This window comes from Acanthaster planci, linkage group LG09 (assembly GCF_054643075.1).
Source record: "Acanthaster planci isolate LZ-2023a linkage group LG09, COTS_SCS, whole genome shotgun sequence".
NCBI lineage: Eukaryota > Metazoa > Echinodermata > Asteroidea > Valvatida > Acanthasteridae > Acanthaster > Acanthaster planci.
In genome coordinates, this window is record NC_141785.1 from 14,831,623 (window position 1) to 14,850,690 (window position 19,068).

The window sequence follows — 19,068 nt, forward strand, 5'->3', positions numbered from 1 at the left end:
TGCTGTAACAAACCCAGAAAACAGCTGAGAAATGTTTTAACTCCAAACTCAAGTGTCTCATGACTAATCAAATCAAATCATACCAAATCCCCCAACTCCACAAAAATCTAAATGGTTTCAGCATCTATTTTTTCTTACTTTGGTTTGCTGCGTGAGGGCCCCCTGCAGCCGGCTGTTCTCAGAGATCTTTTCGCTGACGGAGGCGGCATTCTCTCGGCAGCGTTCCTCGGCCACCTGCAGCTGCCGTTCCAAAAGCTTGACGCGCTGCTGCAGCTGGTACAGAAGGTGGTCTTTGTCGTCACTCTGCTCGCAAAGGAAACAGATGTGAAAAGAAAACCAAATAAGCCATGACTAAATCAACCAACTACAACTGGGAGTCAGACCCCCTCCTAAGAACTCGGCTTTTCACACACCAATCTTGTTCAAACTTGGCATGAATGTACGAGCATTCATTGTAAGTACGCCTGTGAAGTCTCAACTACAGCAGGCGATGGGCTTTCTCTATCATTTATAGTTCACTCTCTCGCGAGTGCCACTTTGTGTACAATGTGCATGTGTCAATGAGAAACGTTAACATTTATTGGCAGACCTGTCTTGGTAAAAATGGGCTTTTGTATTAAAGCCATCTATGGAAAAACTCCTGCTGGCTCAGCATGATAAAAAAGTTCACTTCAGTGATGCAAAAGAAATATGTTCTGCACCCTCACCACTTACAGGGTTAACACCCCCACAAGCACAACCTCATGACACTTCAGATGTAAGGTAGACCACAATTAAGTTCCTGTTTGTGCATTTTTTTCTCCCCGGTTCACATCCTCATACCTCACTGTGCTTGCTGGAGTGTGGGCTGGCCCTCTCCTCCCCTGAGCTCTCAAACGGGCCCCGGCTGCTCCTCCTCAGGCTCATGTTCTCCGACCGCAGCTGCTTGACTCTCTCCTGCAGGTGCCTCAGGAGGCGGATGGTGGAGGCGTCGCTAGCCGAGGAGACGGTGGAGGGACTACCATTCCCCTAGTGACATAGACAGGCACCAGAAACATTGACTTTATTTACGCCGATGTGGGGAGGGGGGAAAATTGAAAAATGGGATGGGTCGTGATGCGAAATTTGTTTCGATGTTGCATAAGGTTTCACAGGATTTTGTGGGGTAGAGAGCTTTGTGAGAAATCCTCATAAGCAAGCAGTTGAACTAGTCAAGTCTGGAGGTGAATGACAAAGACATGAATGAGTTCTTCTGTCACTTTCCAGGACAGCAGTCACCTGATTTTTGTTATGACACCCCCCAAAAAATAGGAGCTCAGGCCTTGCAACTGAAGTGGCTTGGTGCATAATTAACCTCTACCTGAGAAAGCACGACTAGATCTGAAAAACTTACCGAAGAGTTTCTAGACCTGAGATCGGCTTGGCTTCCTCGGTAGGACCCATCTCTCTTGCTTGCCTCCTGGAGACGACTGCCACGTAAGAACGATGATGAAAAGCATGATAAATATTAACTCTAGCTACACATTGCCTATTCCACACACTTACTTACTCCAGAAGCATAGGAACCACAAACCTGTAGCACTGTAGTTACTGAAAGGATCAAGAATGCTGCTGACATCATCGGAAGTTGGAACCAGTGTTGTATTCGAGTCCATTACAAGTCCCTGTAAGTCCATCACAAGTCCATCACAAATTATTCAGCCTTAAGCCAATTCACAAGCTATTCATATGAGCTGTGACAAAAGCATTGTTTTGTCATTGTTCACCCTGTTACATAACTGGCTTTGTGAAGGGACATGTGACTGAAATTTTGAAGGGACTTGCAAAAGGACTTGTGATGGACTCAAATACAACACTGGTTGGAACAACTCACATAAATTTTCCATGAAAACAAGTTTCCCAATAATGTGGCATAAACCAAGGCACAAACTTTCTCAGACATGAGTCACTGCATTTACGGTCCATCTCTAAATTTGCCAAGAGATCTGGAAGCAACCGGCTTACATCTCCAGTTCCTTGCTGAGCTCCTCCTCAAACTTCTTGGCCATCTTGAGGGCCGTCTCTTCCTTCCACTGGGTCATGCTCTGCTGTATCTCCTTCAGCTCAGAGTCCTTGTCCAGGAGGCGCTGCTGGAGGGAGGCCTCAGCCGTCCGCTGCCGGGATATCTGCTGCTGGAGCTCCTCAACCTGCACCAGGTGATCCTGGAGAAGAAAGAGAATGGAAATTGAGGTATGACAGCAATGAGGTCTGGGGCAGACAGAAAGAAAGAGACAAGATGATAATGGACTGTCTGTTTAAGGGATATCTGCTGTTAATGCTTCTCAACCTGTGTCAAGTGATCCTGGAGATAAGACAGAGTGCATGGAGCCAGTGATCTACAACAGATATGAAGGTTAGCACTGGGTAAGGTAGGACAATCTGGGTCTGAGATGTTGAGGGCCCCCTCCCCCAAAAAAGAAACACACAGGGGATGAAGGATTGTTCAGGTCTACTGACATATTATCTGCCCATGCAGCTTCCCCAGCTAGCATTGATACATTGGGCCAACGTCGGCGATCGTCGCATCCGTCGCAGTCGTATTTCTGCTGTTGTTATGACGTTGGTGAAGGGCTGGAATTTGGACATTGGACTACAAACGTTCAGTCAACATTGGCAATTGGTTTGTTTTATTGACGTTGAGGTTGCCGACATTGAGCCGATGTTAACGCCCAGTACGTTATTTGACGTCGGCATCAGGCACAATTTGAGAAATCGTTGGTGAACTGTAGCCGTAGTTATGTTGTTTTGCAGGAAAATCCATTAATTCTGCTTTTTTGAGTGGAGAAGAAATTGCAGGAAACGTGTCGTTGGGCATTGGTTTTAGTGTTTATTATCTGGAAATATGACAGATATTGAAGCTACTACAAGAAGTCATAACCGTCGTGGTCTCAAGCAAGCTGTGAGTGCTGCAACATGTACAATTGTGATTCAACATAACATTCCAATTTCTGTTGCAAGCTGCATTTTGTCTACAAACGGTATGTTTAAACTGTGTTATGTGTCTTTCGTGTCTGTCATTATATAATATAAAAAAGCTTAGGTCAAAGTGGTAGTCAGAAGTAATATTTTTGTCAAAATTACGGAGTTCAAGTAGGTTACATTTTTTTCATTCTACAATTGAGGAACAGTTTGTTTCAAGTCGGCGACAAATGAAATCTCAAGTACATCAAAATTATACATGCATAGTGATATTTGATACAACAATAACGGGAAATGGTGTATTAAGTTTGATAATTGTACAGTCTAAATTATTACCAACATGTAGGGAAAAATTCTTATATAGAATGCCTATTAAACTTGTTACGACGGCTTCTTTTTTAACTATAAAGCAATTACATGTACCTGTATCAGCCTGTCTCTCATTGTGTCCATATCTCCAGATTTCTTCTCAATTGTACTTGCAACTTTTTTCACCTCTTCATCCTAGAATATAAAAAATAAAGGAAATACTTGTTATCAACTAATGTTATAAAATTCAAAGTACTCAAAATCGATTACACTCACCACTCAAACTTGAAGCCTAAAAAAACAGAAAAAGAAAAATTTCCTTTCCTTCTGAACTAAAACAGACCTAAGTATCTTCCAAATATTCTTCATGAACCGCTTATCTCTGTTTAAAGTAGCGACTCTCCTTAGACCCTTAGGGGAATAATTTTGCAGTCTTACAATTATCAACTAGCACTTAACAACCCATCAACAGATCAAAGTGGTGGAGTTTGCAGTTGGTTCAAATGATCAATTAAATCTGACTACCTTTTCTTTCTGCGCTTTGGACAGCGCCCTCTTCTGTCTCTCAAGGTCGGCCTTCAGACTCTGCACGTAGTTCCGCAGCTCCTCGTTGCTGATCCTGAGGTTGGTCAGGGCGGCCATGACCTGGGTGCGGCCAGGGGCCTGGGCAGAGTCGGGCATGCCGTGGAGTGGGCTCTTTGGTGACCGGGTTCCGTTGAGGGACTTGCTACCCCTGGTATACAGTAAGGTGAAAAAAAGGAAAAGCATAGTGTGGTCCCTGTGTGCACAACCCCGCACTCTTCGGGAAGAAGGAAAACATTGCTGTTACAGATTGACAATTCATAGGTGAAGCTGGCGGAATGGTGAGGTTAAGGGAGTTTGAACAACCACGCCCCTCCACTTGTGGGCCTGCTATGGCAAAGATTTTTTCCGCTTTGCCAAAAATACATGTAGTAACCATGAAATTGCAACATCATGTCCATAATTATTATTAAGACTGGTAAAACTGTAAAAAAAGTTCCGCAGGGACTTCTGTTGAACTGAACCCATTTTGTGAAGCAGGTTTCGCCCTGATAAACTGTTGTTGATTTCTGTTGTGAGCTAACATTCGTGTGCTCCCTCTCACACAAAGCTTAAAAGCTTGTACACATTCAGTTGAAAACTGGTTGCACACACTCCGTGAACTGACATATGCAATGTGTGCTTTTTCATCAACGAACCCCACATCACCATTCCGAATTAACCTTTGTATTGATGACGCCACACTTTGTTTGGTTTGCGCTTTCCTATGGTGCTCGGTGGACCGTGGGTCCTCATTGACTACATAGGAATGTGCATGTGTAAAAGAAAGGTGCATCATCAGTATGTAGGCCTGTCTATTCTGGCACTACCGTCTATGCTTACCTTGAGATGTTCATCTTCAGCGGCGCGGAGCCGATGACTGCTGCCGTCCTCTTGCACTCCTCATTGATCTCCGCCAGGATGCTCTTGCTTCCCGTCACCCCAGCTGACTTGGCCTCGCGGTCCTGATGAACTTTGACCTCTGACCTCAGCCTGGTTACCTCCTCCTCCTGCTGGCGGATTTTCATGCGAAGTTTGTCCGCCTCAAGTAGGTTTTCCTTTCGGAGAGAAAAAAAAAATGAGACAAAGTCAAGCAAGATTGTTTTAATTGATCAAACTTATTCAACCACTTCATGCCTGAGGCCACATGGACACAGTGTGGCAATCTGTATTTAAAGGGGCAACTAGGCATTAAACCATTAACTGTTCCGAGTCTTCAGTGACAGATGTGTATCTATGCATTTCATTACCCTTTGGTTACGTGCACACATGAATGTGATGCCTGGAAAGTTGGCAAAATATGAGGCTGCGATAGGAAAAATTGGTAATGTGCCTATACTGTTCAAAATGACTCTCGAACTTCGGAACTGGTGCCACCAGGCTGTTCTTCGAAAGTTGGCTGCATAACTGTCTCTTTTTTAAAAATCAGATATTCTGGTGAAAAATAAGACCAGCCCCATCACCAGCTTTGGGCAGGGGGAGCACAGTACTAGCTGGTGGGGGTATATCATATAAACACACACGACCCCTGGGAGGCCGGGGACCCCCAGAAGAGGGGGTCTGGTTCCTCTGGGCCCCCCTAAGTGACGGGCCTGAATAAGACTGTGAGCTGTGAGTGATTAACCATAGGGATGAGTTTCTTTAATCCTCTTTTAACTAAGTATTTGCTAACAGTCCTGCTTAATTTGAACACTAAGCAGAGTAAAGTCAGAGGCACAATCCTTGTATTTCAAACAGAATTCTCTCTCTTCAAGCCCCACTGAAAATTGCACACTGTCTCTGGGGTCCATCCCAATTCCAACAGAATCTTATCATCATTGATCTTGATGGGTTTGGAACAGAGAAGATTACAAAGGAGGGGTGCATCTGCACGATAGGATCTACGAGGCCAAACAAATTGTCATAGCTGGTAAAAGTTCCAACAGTGTGAAAGGCTGCAGTGTCAGCTTTTTCTAAATACTTAAAGCCAGTGTATTAAAAAAACCAGTGTAATGTCAACCTTAAAGCTAAATTTGCATTGGTTACAAACTTGTCAAAGGTTTGAATATCAAGATACAGCATCCAATCATATGAATCCTAATATTTTCATGTGTCTATAAAATTAATCTTTTGAACTTTTTCACTTGTTACTCTTATGTCACCCTGGATATGAAGTTCAGCAAAGCCCTCCAATGAATTAGGAGAAGGGTGTTGAGCATTTCTACATTGCTTACATTTAACACTTTTATGGTGAGTCGCAACAGGTGAAGACTCTCAACGTAGGGAATATCACGTGAGGAATTGCTGGTGGTACTGTTATCGATACAGTAATTGATATCGCTAGCGCTGTTTACATCGCTCGCTCTATCCAGACATCGGAAAGTCTCCATGGCAACTACTCATGCACTCTTCCCTGGGAAGATGACAGGACACTCAGCCAGACTAGTCACTCACTGCTGTCGCTCCTCTTCATACAAGTCATCGGTGATGTGCATGGAGGTGCTTCCTGCAGGCTGCCACTCTCAAATTGGTTTGCACAGGGAAAGATCTTTCACACCCTGTGCGATGCGAAGGTCAAGATGCGCATATTCATGAGGGCCTGGTAAAGTGATTGGGGGTATACAGTTTCAAAACAGCTTTACCAAAGAAGAAACATTGGATCATCAGATCAATCCCTGAAATACCTTCTGCTTGGGTGGTTTTGTGATGTAGATATCTCTCTCCTAATTTGTCATCCGTTAATGGTTGCCTGGGCTAGGTGAAATTCAGTGCCTGCTTGTCATCTCCTTTGACGAGGAAAAGTTCTTTCTCCCACTCCTGCATGTGACATGAAGGTCAGCAATCCTCAAAAATGCTGATGTACATGTAGAATAATAATGGAGTGTACAGGTATAGGGTCTGGATGAAAAGTCAACATTCGACTGTAGAATCCAAGTTTTTGAATATATTCAAAGTACGAAGCTTCCAACCCTGCATAGCATTACTTATCAAGTCCAAATATTACAACAGAAATGAGTTTTCCGCTGCCATTTATCAAGTTCAATAACCAGCTGGGAGTCATGAGAAAGTCATCCGAATGCCATCCATAAGAAAATATGTACATGTTTCTGGCAGAGAACCTGACATTCATAAAATGAACACCAGAGACATGAAGAGTACCAAAGAACCCGCCATCGCAGTACTTGTTATCCCACAACAAAATTAACATCCACAGTGGATATGGGAGCTTGCAAATCTTGTCTTGAATGAGTGGACTTCAACAGATTAAAAGTCCAACTTCACAAAACGGAGGAATCTGTGACGTAACAAAAGTAAACCCGCTGAAAGTGTCATAAAATGGGTTGGAAAAGTGGGGACACTAAATCTCTTCACACTGACAAGAGGAATGACATAGATGACTGACCAAAGCAAGCGACAGAATTGATCGTCAAAGATACGGCAGGAGATGATGTATCAGAACAGAAAAGACACAACAGAGCAAAAGGGGAGGATCATCTCAAGTCAACCAGCAAGTAGGCAAATCACGCCATCCAGACGATGACATGGCCAGATCCACTATGCAGTCCAGGAGTACAAAATACTACATGCGGAGATGTTGACTGCTGATTAAGAAGTTTCTGATAAATTTATCCCCAGAATGTAGCTGTTGACACCGGAAGCTGCAGAGGAAGCCAGCACAGCATCAAAGCCAATCGTTATGAACCACTTGCCAATTTGTTCAGCGATTGTGCCTATCAAACTGGCGACAGACATCAAGAGATCAGTCCAATCCCACCAAAAATGTCAATACCAGAATAGACTTTGGCGTCCTTCAAACACCTGAAATGAACTTGAAAATTAACTACCTGCACTCCTTCAGCTAGATATTACACAAAGAAGCCTACATTTTCAAGTGGCCAATCAGTTTGACCCGGGACATCAACCTGTGTGTTTGCACACTGAACGAGCCACTGCACTTGACATAGTTGTACAAACTCTTTTCGGCTATGCTTGGCAGTGGGCCAACAATATCCAGGCAATAAAAGTAACTGTTAGATCAGCAGACCGGGCCATACAAATAAGCAAGACCATTCCATGGTTGACATTAGGGGTTCTGCAACTTTGAGGAGAGACATTAAATCATGTGTGTAGCATTTGTCACGTACAGCATATGGATACTTGTGGCTAGCTTCACAGGCACAAAAGAAGGTACCGGCCACCTCCTATAGCCACCTGCTCCAGAAAATCTCGACTTGTTTTTTTCTTTTTCATAGAGCTTTTTGGAAAGGAAAGAAATTTTATCATGCACATCTACATACAGTGTATATCTCTGCATTCATTTTAAGTTTAGGAAGATGCTGATGTTCCTTTCAATGCTGGAAGAGACACTTCAATTTAATAGAAATTCATCCTCCGTTGCCCGCATGAAATGAAAATGCACACTGGATTTTTCTTTACACTGAAATGTTTCCTTAATAAAATAATAACAATAATAATTACACTTTAAACTTGAATGCCAGTGGCACTTTACAGCATTAAAACATGCCAAAGGAAACTACAAAGACAGATTATAAGCACAGACAAAAGGCACATCAAAACCTAACCCTTCCCCCTTGTAAAAATCATCCAAATAGGTTGGTTAAAAACTCTTTAAAGTCAGTCAAAGAGGAAGTTTTACAACAATAAAACATAAAGAACAATCAGAGATCAGAAATTAAAAACATTAACACACTTTACAACTTTAGCAGAACATACATGTAAGCGAACGCTTCTTTGAAAAGAGGGGTTTTAAGATTTGCCTTAAAATCAGTAAAAAATTTTAACTTGTCTCTGATGGCACATGCAGTTCATTCCTTGAACAAGCTTTCTTCCCATCCCCCAAAAAACCTCCCCTGGCCACACCCTCTCCCAAACTTGCAACACCTACAGAACTCTTTTCAACATGGGTGTGTATTATCTAACGGTACTTATCTGCACAGAGCCTGTTGTATATGTCAACAAGAAATGAAATCCTTCATGTATGTGCTACATTTCCTATCATTTTAACCACAGTTGAACGGAGAAATTCATCATTAAATCACTCCACGTGAAAAAATAAACCTTGAAATTCTATCTCCTTTTTTCACCTGTAGCTGCAATCATGTAATGCATCTAAATCCCTCTGGGAACAACTTGAGAGGCTTACAAATGTCAGACTGTCATCTTGATGAAAACACACCATAAATAACAGCCTTTTCCTTCACCTTTGGAAATAGAAAGGTCATTGGAAGAAGCGTGGGTGAACACTGAGTGTCAGGGACAGGTGATGTTGAGAGGAAAAAGCAATCCACTAGGTGTACTCCCCCTATACAAATTGCTCACAAATCTACTCTTTTGAAATAAACATAGTTTAAACACAAACTCTTATATGAAATCACCCCCCCCCAAAAAAAAAGAAAATGTTCAAAGTATACTTCTGAGCTCCCACAACCAACATCCACAGTCACACAGAAGTCTGACAAATGCCCTTATTTTATTTCATCTGCAACTTCTGTCCTAGGAAGTTTATTCTAACAGACTAAAATTGCCCCAAAATCTTTCTCAGCCTTAGCAGCTGTCAGAACCCCTCCTAGCTGGTTCACAGGACATCAAAAAATGAAGTGGAAACAACTTGCTTGTCAGTAAACAATGTCATTATCATTATGCTACTGAATGTGACCCAACAGGGCAAAACTTGATGCAAGTCACTTCTGACTTAACCTTAAATGAGACAAAAGAGGGGGTGGAATCTGCCCCCGAACATTTCCTGCAACAGTGTCAGAGTGCATGTAGTCCACGCACTAAGCCTCAGTAACATCTTGCAGTCATTTTTGGCATCAATTTTATGAAAATCGGATATACTATTCTTGCACATTGCACACTTTTTCAGAGACATGTAAGCCAAAACTCAATACTTTTTCCACTGACCTGCTCCACGCATGTGGGCCAAAACGAGTGAGGCCATGAACTTCAAATGATCATAACATCAAAACCCTACATCGTACTGCACTGCAACTTCACCTTTATACGGATAAGCGTCTGCTCATTTCAAAACAATTGGGCATGTGACAGCTTACCCCCCTGCTATGAGATAAAATACGAGTCCAAAACTCCAAAACTTATGTTGAGGACTAGCTTGCAAAGAGGATGAGGTTAGGTTTTGGGATATCAAAATACATTTTGTCACTCACGTTAACCACTAGCTGCCGGGGAACCTCGTTTCGAGCACCATGGGTTTATACACAGACTTTGGATGCCCGAAATTGGACAAAAGAGCTGGTCTGTGTAACAAAAGGCAGTACTCGGAACAAAAGTTCTGCTGCTGGGAATTGCCCTCATTTTTCGGCTTGCATTTTTTTAAGGTAATCCGTCACTGTTTTTAAACAGTATACTACTCTTTTGGGCGCACAATGGACAAAAGTGCTCCAGGGCTCCATTGATGAGCGACACAGCACCCCTGCATGCTAATCCAGCCGCGCTTGAAAAGATACCACTCGCATTTACTAGGAACAAAGGAAATTACGCATCACCTCACAAATTCTGGGCTCTCTTTACAGGGCAACAGACCTGGCTGAAATACTCAGACGTCAATGGAGGTTGCGTGTCAGCTTAGAGTCATTCGTATGGATGTAAACATCCATTAAATGAAATGATGAATTTTTGAAGAATTTTGAAAACTGAAAATCTTGAAAATGGCCCGTATGTGTTCACTGCATTTTTAAAAGCACCTGGCAGCAAGTGGTTAAGAACACTATCATAGATGACTCTAAATAGGACATACAAGTTGACATAATCTTTCCTGTGCCTACAACTGAGATAAAACTGTAATGTGGTTACCTTGGCAAGCTGTTCCCTGAGTTGGTCTAACTCCCTTTGGATATCTTCCCTGGCTTTCTCTCTCGCCTCAGACACTGCCTCCACTTTCTCCCGACCAGCGGCCAGATTCTCCTCCCGTAATTTGTCCAGTTCCTTCACGGTTGGGAAACGAAAGACAATAAATCTTAACTGATTTGTTCCTTGGAAGGAGGCAATGGAGAAATCATCTCCTTGTGTATGTAACATGTGGCCTCAAAATCTTCAGAAAAAGGATCATTTTACTCTTTTGACACCTGGACAGAACACCCGATTTTATGGCATTCGACTTTTGCAAGAATGCAAAGGTCTCAATAGAATCGCCCCAAAACTGTTGTCGGGATGTTGGTTCATAATCCTCCGAGGATAATTTACTGATTGTCATCAGTGTATGATTTTTAAGACTAACTCTCCATCCCCAGGGTGTATGCAAAATCAGAATCGAAGGATTGAGGGCAGTAAGGGCTAATGGGCGAGTAATAGTCCAAGACTGATTTAGTCAGAAGTGCCTGGTTTGGAAACGATGTATCACTCATGTTCAGTTGATGGCTTGTAAAGTAACCTCTGCTGAAGTAAATCAAACTGGAGGCAGCACGAAAATACTTGTTAAAAACTTTACCATTTTTAGATCTTGAAATACATATTAGTTCAGTCTGTAACCTGGCCCACCTTTGGGGGAGGAGTTTGTCTGCTGTGCAAAGCTACAAAGCTGGACTAGGTATAGACAAATGATCGAGACCAGATCTCTTAAAGTGACTCCTGCTGCCATTTTTAGAAGAAATTCAGTTTTCGATTGCATAAGAAAAAGCAGGCTGAGCAATGTTTTGAGACACCAAAATTTGGTATCCTGATGAAAAAGGGGCACTGGGTGGCTGAAAAATGTTGAGGGGTTTATAATTGTGCAAATTGTGCAAGATTATTTCAAAATGCCTTCAAGTCAAAAGTGCCTCCGCTGACTTGCGACTCATTCTGTGCGGTCAGGTCACATTTTAAGGAATTTGGTTAACATCGGGACCAACCTCCTTCAGGACACCGACTGTTGTCTGCATCTGCTCCAGCCGCTGCTTGGTTACGTGCAGTTCGCCTTGCAACCGCGACGTCTCCTTGGCAACCTCCAGCTCCTTCTCCACATTCTCCTCTCTCCGCCTCCGGGAGTACTCCTCCTCCATCGCCCGCCGCTCTTTCTCCACGGCCGCCTGGACCTGGAGCAGAGGGACGGCAGTCAGTACAAAGCTTGGCAACAGGAAGTGCCTTTTCTGTATTGTTCTCATAGTAGTCAATTTGTGCCTGACAACAGACCTGGACTTGAAATTTTACGAGACTGCAATGTTGCAACTACAGCCCTGTTTAATATCTCAAGGATGGACAGACCAAAAGTTGTTGTTGCTTTCTGACCGACTGTTACCAAATTTGGACATATATCCTTGTGTGGTTCCTTCTCCATACAGTTCCACTAGCGAAAGCTATACTCCCCTGGACAATCTGACTCATTTTAATTAATTCTAATTTCAGTGTACCTGCTCCTCTGCCTGTTCCCTGAGCTGCTGTTCCATCTTGTTGGCTTCCTCCGTATGCTGCACCAGCTGCATCTTGACTACATTCAGGTCTTCCTCTTTCTCCTGCAGGGGGAGGGAGTGTGTTGGATAGCATGTGGGTCCAAAAGTGTGACATTTTGGTGTCCCTGTTTCACCTGACCCGTGTGATTTGGCATGGAAATATCACTGAAATTGATTTCAAACTATTTCTATTTGTTTGACAGGTAATTGGCATTAATTTAGCACTCTTAGAAATTAGAAAATGAGTTCTGAACTTACAAACTCATATGTCAGATGTGACAGGGACAGAAAACATTTGGACCCCTAATTTATAAAATGACCCAAGTTTTAATAATTTCTGTATTGTTCTCACAAGATTAATCACATAATTATATTCTCTTTGTAACCCTGGTAATTTAAAGACTACTGAATATTTTTGAGGACTACTGAATTGTAAACTCACTGAAAGTGAGCGCTGAGTGATCCTCATCATCTCTGAAGTTTTCTGGTCCAAAGCAGTGAGTGCTTCCTTCTTATCCTTCTCAAGACTCAGTTTGAGCTGTAGGATGACGAGATGCCAAAACAACAGTCACATCAAATGATAAAAGTCAAACATATAGTTTATATGGTGTAATATACGGCTTGTCTTTGTCTGCACAAGATACCCCAACCAGCGTTGTAGACAAGTGCCTAAAAAAAAACTCCAAAGTCATAAGTGCCCAATCTAAATAAAAGCAGCAAACTATCAATGGTGGCTGGGGGGAGAGAGGACCCAAAGGGCCTAGTCACAACACAATGGGATGAGGTTTAATGAACTGTCTATTAAAACCTGATGCCCGGCAGTCTCATAACTCCCCCCCCCAACTTTGAGAATAATTCCACTGCTGTTGCAAACTGTTCATATATTAACAGCAACAAAGGCACTTAAATGAAAGTACCGTGACAGCACTTGGAATGACTTATGAAAAATATTAACGTAAAGTACTAGTGAGATACTTGACTGCCACACTGAAGTACTTGTAAAATACTTGACTAACTACATTGCCCAAATGTACTCATTCCATCTCCTCCTCCCTCTACAGTGATTCAACTATGCTGCCACTTGTGAATGTATGTGTAACAGCACTTGGGATTACAAGTGGAACTTTTTGGCACACCTAACATTGTAAAGCACCCAACTACAACACTGAAGTACTTGTGAAGCACTTAACTTGCAACACTGCCCTAACTCACTTGTTCCATCTCCTCTTCCTTCTCCCTCAGCAGTGCCTCCCTCAGTTCCACCAGTGCCAGTTCCTTTGCCACGTCGGCATTCCGCATCTTCCCCTGGGCTTCTCGCACAACCCTCTCTGTCTCGCTCTGCCCTTCCTCTGCCTCCCGCTGTGCCGCCAGCACCTGGTCCCTCAGAGCATCGTTCAGCTTGTCCTTCTCCGAGACGGATGCAGCCAGGGACTGCAACCGTTGGTCCTTCTCGTGGGTCTGGTGCCGCAAGGCATCTAGTTCCTTCTGGAGCTTGCCACTCAGCTGCTCCAGGAGAAGGTTCCTTTCCTGGAAGAAAAAAATTAAGCAAAATTAAGCAAAGAGCTTGAAAAGCGGGCATGAGCACTGCCAATATTGTTTGTGATTATTGTCTGGCACTTTAATTTTTTTCCGTTTTATTTTTTTTTAAGTACATGCAATCATATTTTTAAATTCATATTTGAACTGTTCATCTTTACCCTTGGACCCCGGGGAAGACCATGAAAATATTGTGAAATGGGCTATCCTGATAAAATATCAAACATAACAAAATAAATCAATATTAAAAAACAATCAAAACATCTACTATTGCAAATGTCACTTTCAGGAACTGTTCCATATCAATGGATCGGCTGTGACCAAGCATCAATTTCTTACACAATATTTTTGAGTGAAGGTGCTTGTTTTCCACACTGGATACAGACTTTACTGACAACTGAAAGGTGCCTCTCCCTACTTTACAAAGAAGATCAGTTGTGACTACTCCTTTTAATAAACAATGGTGAAAGCATTACACTGGCCCTCTTCTACTCTTCAGAAATCTCAGGTAAGAAGGCAGCGTAACCACAAGGTTACAGTCCAACCAAGAAGCAGCAAGAAAAGCACCACCTGATGAAGACGGTGCACAGCCAAAAATTCAGAGCATTGGTATAAAAACTGCCAATTCTCGTAAGTTTGAATGCGAGTCCTTGCACTCCAAACGTACACATTTCAGACATTCGTTATTTTCCTCTCAGATTCTCAGCTTTTTGAACTTCTTAAAAACTTTTCAGTGGCGTAAGTTTATGTCCGAGGGGGGCCCTTTACAGATGAATCTATCGTACCGAGATTGGAATCAAATCAAATCACATCAGATAACTACATTAGGGGATAATTCAATTATACAGCCAGCAGACAGACTGAAGCTACCAAGGTATCTGATTGGGCCCTACTTCTCAACATCTACCATAGACCACCCTGTACAGTGCATTGGAACTGCTAAAAAGCTTATTAGATTGGTTTACCTCTATGTCTGAGTGCATTCCATCAGTGTGCTCCGAGCCAACCGTGGCCTGTAGTTCCTTCACCTTCTCGGCAAGGTTGGTCTTCTCCACCAGCAGTTCTTCAATGGTATGGCGGCTCTCTTCCAGCTCCTGAGAAAAAGAAGTGTACTTTGGGAAAGGAACACAAGATCCGTTGCTGCAAAGTGCACCATCTGCTAACCCCAGTTAATTTTTGCTTGTGAAAGATGTATAGTCTACGCTTGTTCTTAATTTTTTCTCGTGGAAAATGTGAACAGACTATTTACCACTTCGTGCCGGGGTTCCCAATACCGGAGGCCTTAGGCTTATATGCATAGCCGGGGGGTGCCCAAAATCAGACAAAGGAGCTGGGCCTCGTAACAAAAGACCGTACTCGGAAAAAAGACCAAGATATAATCACCAGGGACAAAAGCGCTCCAGCGATGAGCGATACAATACCGCTGCACGGTAATCAGGTCACATTTAAAAAGACATCAGCAGCGCACTGGGCCGATATCGGGAACAAAGGAAATTATGCAATACCGCACAATCTGGGCTCTCTTTACAAGGTGGCAGGCCTGGCTGAAAAACTCTGGCATCAATAGATGTTGCTTGTCAGATTAGAGTAGCCACCAGACGGTCATTCACCCGGGTGTGAATGTCCAGTCAATGAAGTTATGAATTTTTGAAGAATTTTTAAAACGGAAAATCTTGGAAATCCCCCGGGAACTTGTCATGCAAATTCTAATTAAATCCGGCAGCATATGTTTAAGCATATTCCTTTTAGACAAAGAAAGTTAAGAGCACTGTATACCACAGTTATCAATCTTAGACTGTACAAGGGAGCTGATCATGTTGGTAAAGTGTACAGGAAATGCTAAAAGCTCAATATTTTTCTCAAGAACACTATTACATACTTGAACAAAAATCTCGCAGTGATGCAGTGGACTATATACACAAGTGAACCCTAGTGAAGAATAAAGGAGAGGCTCTACCAAAATGTTAATACCATAGCTACATGTACCATTTGTCTAGACACCACATCAACCAAAAAGAGGTGAGGACTGCATTTTCAGAATTGACACAGGACACGGTTGCTAGGGTAGGGTACTCAAGAGCCGTAAGTCAACCCTTTGTGGAGTTCACAGAATGGGTCACCTCAATGAGCCACATTCAATATGCTGTCACCCCTAAGTCAACCCTTTGTGGAGTTCACAGAATGGGTCACCTCATTGAGCCACATTCAATATCCTGTCACCCCTCAGCAGTGACATGACTCGTCTTACCTCCTGCAGGGATTCTAACTTCTCCCGGGACGATTTCTGCCCACTGAACAGCTCCTGCTTGGTGTGGTTGAGCTGCCTCTCCAGCTCCGACCGCTCAATGGGGGACAGGTCTCCCTCGCCGTTCCGCAGCCTTGTCTTCAGCTCATCCCGCTCCTTGATGACCGCGATCACCTGCAAAGCCATGTTAAGCAGGGGAGAACATGGAGGAATCACTGCGCATGACAAAACATCAGTAGGCAGATAGCTGAAGTAACAAAGTTATGAAAACATACACTATAATGCACACTATGTCAGGATGCCATACTGCCATAAACTTTTCATACAGAAGTAGTTGATTAGACAAGTTATGAGCCGTACATGCGCATTCATCTATAGAACTTCTTCCAACTTATCAATTTGATCAGAATTAGTGATAATCCTGCTTGGCAAATAAATTGCCCAACCCACAAAAAAAATTACAAAGACCGTAAAATCAAACTTATATGTTGAACTAACGTTTAACATTACTCAGTGCTCTGTAAATATATGAATGCAGAGTTTGACCTTCACAACAATGCACAACTTTTCCAGTGCATTCACTGCTAACATCTTGTGAAAATACGTGCATCGGTATGTTACTGGCAGATCTACCTCTTTTGGGGATAGCCCAAGCAGATTAGTGCCTGTACCAGCATTTACTTCTTCGGTGCCTCTGTGACTCTGTGACTGCTTGATGGATCCAATGGACTGGGTCAGGTCTTCCAGATCACGCCTGGCCTGATCTCGCTGGTACTCTAAGACCATCAACTCCGACCTGGCAGATGAGAAATATTGATCATCAAATATCTACAACCAGTGGCATAACATTTTTTATTTCTCTAATTTCTGAGCGCGAAAGTGATAAACAAGGGTGAGGAGAAGGCACAGGCCTCGAGCGGGAGGGAGGGAGGCTCTGCCCCTAGTGGCCCCCCTTAGTTACGGCTAGTTACTACTGCGTCTGATAGTGGTCTATTTAAATTTCACCATCAATGCAAGCATACAAGGGAAGGTGGGATCTTCCCTATCAACGAACACTGTTTAAAGCTGGTTCCCTGCCCCCTCCATTAAATTTTACATTCAAAAGGAGTGAGGCTGGAGTCCATCTATGATTACGAGAGAATTGTCACTTCACTGCTTCACATGAGACATATGCTTTATATGCGTGGCCAGGGTCTCCGAACTCGGACAAAGGAAAAAGAGCCCTGTAACAAAAGACCGTACTCCAAACAACAGACCAGGCTGCTGGGCATTTTCACTTTCAAAAGTGGTGATAATCCAGCCTTGTTTTGAAACCGTATACCAGGGTTTGAGGCATTTATAGCGAGCGGATTACCACCGGAGACAAAAGCGCTCCACCACCGCAGTGATGAGCCACACAGCACCGCTGCACGCTAATCTGGCCCCTATTGAAAAGAGGTCAGCAGTTCACTGAGCCAGGTTCATGAAGTAAAGAAAGTTACATAACACTGCACAATCTGGGCTCTTTTTACAAGGCTGCAGGCCTGGCTGAAATATTCGGGTGTCAATGATGGTCACCTGTCAACTTAGAGTAGTGCCTAAAGATTATTTTGTGCGGCTATAAATGACCTTTAGATGAAATGATGAATTTTTGAAGAATTTTGAAAACGGAAAAAATGATAATTATGCCGGCCCAGCATCATCAACATTGAAAAATGCCCGAGCATGAAGTGGTTAATACAATCAAATGCCACAAAATGTTACAGACTAGGAAAACGCTCGGACTTGTAAGCTATGGTTTGTATTTTCGCCACTGAGTGAACCTCTTTTAAAGACATTCTGCTCACTCTTGCTGAGTTGAAAGAACCATGAGCAGTAATATGGACTTCCTTTACCATAGGTTTATAGTATTTCTACAAACGTTCTACACCAAGCCTCTTGTAAGTTAAACAACACACTTTGCCCTACTGATCTACAGAATGTCTGCCGACTAGGGCATCATTTCACTTTCGGTCCTACCTGAGGCCATCAGCTCTCTCCATATTCTCCCTAGCTATCTCCTCTGCTTTCTGGATGTCTCGCTTGTTACGATGGACAGCCTCACGGAGCCTCTTCAGATCAGTCAAGGCATCCTGGACACAAAAAATATGAAAGTTCAAGAATCTGGCACTCCCGCACGATTTTTTCCCCTGAATACTAGAGAGATTGCCCTAAGTCTGCGGGTTTTCAAACCTCAATTTTCAGTCCCGGGTTTGGCCTGAATTCCATGAAACTTAATCCCATAATTAAGATCATCTGGCACATTTTGCATCACACATTTGCTGCTGAAGAAACACTGAACTGTCTCATGTCGCGCCAAAATTTGAAATATCTGAAAATCAATCTAGAGCCAAGGCCACAGATTAACCAAGATTTTAAAAAAAATTCACACCTGTTTTCTGGAGGATACCTCCTCAAAACTAGACTCCAGTTCATCCAGTTTTCTTCTCATCTTAGTCTCTGTCTCAAGCTGCAAAATTTTATTAACAAAACATCAGGAATTGAAAAAATATGTTTTCCCACATAAAAGTCCACTCTGTCCAGTAATGTGTCAGAGAGCAAATCACATTGTAAATCAAGTTGTACCTGAAACCCCTCCAGACCTGCATAAGAAAAACATTCATTTGTCATTTGCCCTGTCATTTGTGTCAGGTCTTGTGATGGGCGACTATGACGCGGCATTGCTTCACAGAAGATAAACTTCAAAAAGTCACTCACCAGTTCTCTAACAGTCGCTAGGTGGTCATTATTGGTTCCCTCCTCCACGTCTCCCTCCATCTCTCGGCCGTTGTCTCCCTGGTGTCTGCCACCAGGATTTGCCTTTGGGGTTGATGTCTTTACTCTGCCATCCCACAACAGTTTCTTTTTCCTCCTCTTGCTCTCCAGTTTTATCCTTGCAGCATCTCCTGGATGATGATTGTCGTTTTCTCTGGAGTATGGCTTGGCAAGACGATATCTGCTTTCAAAAAAGACAGAACAAATGTAGAATTCCACAGCAGGAAACTGTCTGGCACCCTGAAGGTTACTGAGAGTTCGCCACACTTTCTTTCACTCATGACTTCATTACTAGGGCTAATT

At 43.0% G+C, this 19,068-nt stretch overlaps 1 protein-coding gene across 10 annotated transcripts in view; it reads right to left on the reverse strand.

Moving 5' to 3' along the window:
• Window positions 1–19,068, reverse strand: part of LOC110982238 (uncharacterized) — a 114,080-nt gene that overhangs the window by 3,556 nt on the left and 91,456 nt on the right. For 8 of the 10 annotated variants that reach the window (XM_087140857.1, XM_087140859.1, XM_087140850.1 and 5 more), the window contains 18 exons: window positions 18,709–18,949; window positions 18,383–18,460; window positions 17,971–18,083; window positions 16,606–16,768; window positions 15,976–16,146; window positions 14,693–14,821; window positions 13,404–13,718; window positions 12,634–12,729; window positions 12,153–12,254; window positions 11,655–11,837; window positions 10,621–10,752; window positions 4,651–4,865; window positions 3,772–3,979; window positions 3,361–3,441; window positions 1,984–2,180; window positions 1,373–1,448; window positions 823–1,008; window positions 139–303 (listed from right to left, as the gene is read on the reverse strand). In XM_087140857.1, coding sequence (XP_086996983.1) covers window positions 139–303; window positions 823–1,008; window positions 1,373–1,448; window positions 1,984–2,180; window positions 3,361–3,441; window positions 3,772–3,979; window positions 4,651–4,865; window positions 10,621–10,752; window positions 11,655–11,837; window positions 12,153–12,254; window positions 12,634–12,729; window positions 13,404–13,718; window positions 14,693–14,821; window positions 15,976–16,146; window positions 16,606–16,768; window positions 17,971–18,083; window positions 18,383–18,460; window positions 18,709–18,949 — 2,851 coding nt within the window. The remainder of the gene's footprint in view (window positions 1–138; window positions 304–822; window positions 1,009–1,372; window positions 1,449–1,983; window positions 2,181–3,360; window positions 3,442–3,771; window positions 3,980–4,650; window positions 4,866–10,620; window positions 10,753–11,654; window positions 11,838–12,152; window positions 12,255–12,633; window positions 12,730–13,403; window positions 13,719–14,692; window positions 14,822–15,975; window positions 16,147–16,605; window positions 16,769–17,970; window positions 18,084–18,382; window positions 18,461–18,708; window positions 18,950–19,068) is intronic. The other 2 variants (XM_022240526.2, XM_087140856.1) reach the window with 1 other exon arrangement.